Raw genomic sequence first — 1,916 nt, 5'->3', positions numbered from 1 at the left:
ACCTGCATCTTTACGCCCGATTGCAGACAGTTCTATCTGTACATGAGCACTTTCTTGGTTTGCATCCTTTGCCCCTATTGCAGACAGTTCCGTCTTCTCTTGTTCTGGTTCCTTTAGCTCCATCCTTCTGCCCAATATTACAGACAGATCTTCCTGCCCAGGGTCAAGTTCATGAGCTGAATCTCGCTGCCCAATTTCAGCCACTTAGGTTCTATCTTGTGCTGGTTCTTGAGCTGCATCCTTCAGCTCTGATGGTCAAGTTTATGAGCTGAATTTCGCTGCCCAATTTCAGACACTTAAGTTTTATCTTGTGCTGGTTCTTGAGCTGCATCCTTCGGCTCTGATGGTCAAGTTCATGAGCTGAATCTCGCTGCCCAATTTCAGACACTTAAGTTCTATCTTGTGCTGGTTCTTGAGCTGCATCCTTCAGCTCTGATGGTCAAGTTCATGAGCTGAATCTCGCTGCCCAATTTCAGACACTTAAGTACCATTTTGAGCTGGTTCTTGAGCTGCATCCTTCAGCTCTGATGGTCAAGGTCATGAGCTGAATTTCGCAGCTCAATTTCAGACACTTAAGTACCATCTTGAGCTGGTTCTTGAGCTGCATTCTTCGGCTCTGATGGCTAAGTTCATGAGCTGAATCTCGCTGCCGAATTTCAGACACTTAAGATCCATCTTGTGCTGGTTCTTGAGCTGCATCCTTCGGCTCAATTGCAGACAAATCTATCCCTTCAAGTTCTTGAGCTTCATCTTTCGACCCAATCTGGTCCTGCACTAGGTTTTGTGCCGCATCATTTGGCCTGATTGGAGACACTTCTATCTGCACATGTACAAGTTCTTGAGCTGCATCCTTTGGGCAAGTTTGGTCCTGCGCTACATCTTGAGGTGCATTCCTTTGCCCAATTGGAGACAGTTCTATCTGCACATGTACGAGTTGTTGACTCGCATCCTTTGGCCCAATAGCAGATAGTTCTATCTGCTCCTTTGCTGCATCTGCGGCAGCTTCATTTGGTCCGATAGCAAGCGACTCTTTCTGCTCCCTTGCTTTCCGTGACACTTGCTCTGTTTGGCTTTTGCAGTGGTGAGCAAGGTTCAGAAAGGAGAATGCTTCTGCTATAGCACTTCGATAGGCCGAGTTGGTAGCGCTGTAGATCAGGGAATTGATTGAACTGTTGATAAGTTCAAGATGTTTGCACTGACAAATATTTTAAGTAGGCCTACATTTGCGCTTTCGTTAGAGTACAACAATTTTACAGTCCAAATAATCCAGTTATACGTAATACATAAATGCAAAAAACACAGCAGTGTTAATGACCAGCATGCGAGCAACCTTGCCAACTGGCTGTGAATTTTGCTGCGAAGCAGGAGTTTGACGGCATAGCTTGATCACAATGTAAATGTACATACACAGAGTGACTGTGACATTAAACACATAAATTATAAGTCTCAAAATCAGATGAATTTTGAGGAAAAGAGATCCTGACTTAACATTGTACTCTACAATTTGTGGGAAAACTCCCAAAACGACGGATAGAACCCACAGGGCCGTAGATATTTTAGCAGCTCGGAGTTTTACTGGCTGATGCCCTGAAAGTTATAGGGTGATGAACAGCTGAGAATCTTTCCACTGCTATGGCCGTGACAAAACAGTAAGAAGCAAACCCGGTGTAAGGTTCAATGACAAGAAAATAATATCTTTCAGTTTTTGGCTTTCAAACTCCACAGGTATTGATGACGTGATCAATGCAGTAAGGAGGAACATGGAGTCAGCAACTGCCAGATTGGACAAGTACACACTGACGATTGTCCGCATAGACTTCACTCGAACTATGACAAAGAGGAAGACGAAGTTCAAGATGAGACCAATTGGTGGATGATTTTAGGCAGATAGAAGTAGTGAATGTTGAACTTGTAAT

At 44.1% G+C, this 1,916-nt stretch overlaps 1 protein-coding gene across 1 annotated transcript in view; it reads right to left on the bottom strand.

Annotated features, from left to right (window-relative positions):
* Window positions 1-664: 664 nt before the first annotated feature.
* Window positions 665-1,916, bottom strand: part of LOC119735233 (lysosomal acid lipase/cholesteryl ester hydrolase-like) — a 153,329-nt gene continuing 152,077 nt past the window's right edge. Inside the window, exon 7 of the mRNA XM_038208939.1 lies at window positions 665-1,169. Coding sequence (XP_038064867.1) covers window positions 665-1,169 — 505 coding nt within the window. The remainder of the gene's footprint in view (window positions 1,170-1,916) is intronic.

Source organism: Patiria miniata, unplaced genomic scaffold (assembly GCF_015706575.1).
Source record: "Patiria miniata isolate m_02_andy unplaced genomic scaffold, ASM1570657v1 HiC_scaffold_29, whole genome shotgun sequence".
NCBI lineage: Eukaryota > Metazoa > Echinodermata > Asteroidea > Valvatida > Asterinidae > Patiria > Patiria miniata.
The sequence above is the reverse complement of the archived record's forward strand: the minus strand, read 5'-3'. Positions and strand labels throughout refer to the sequence as shown.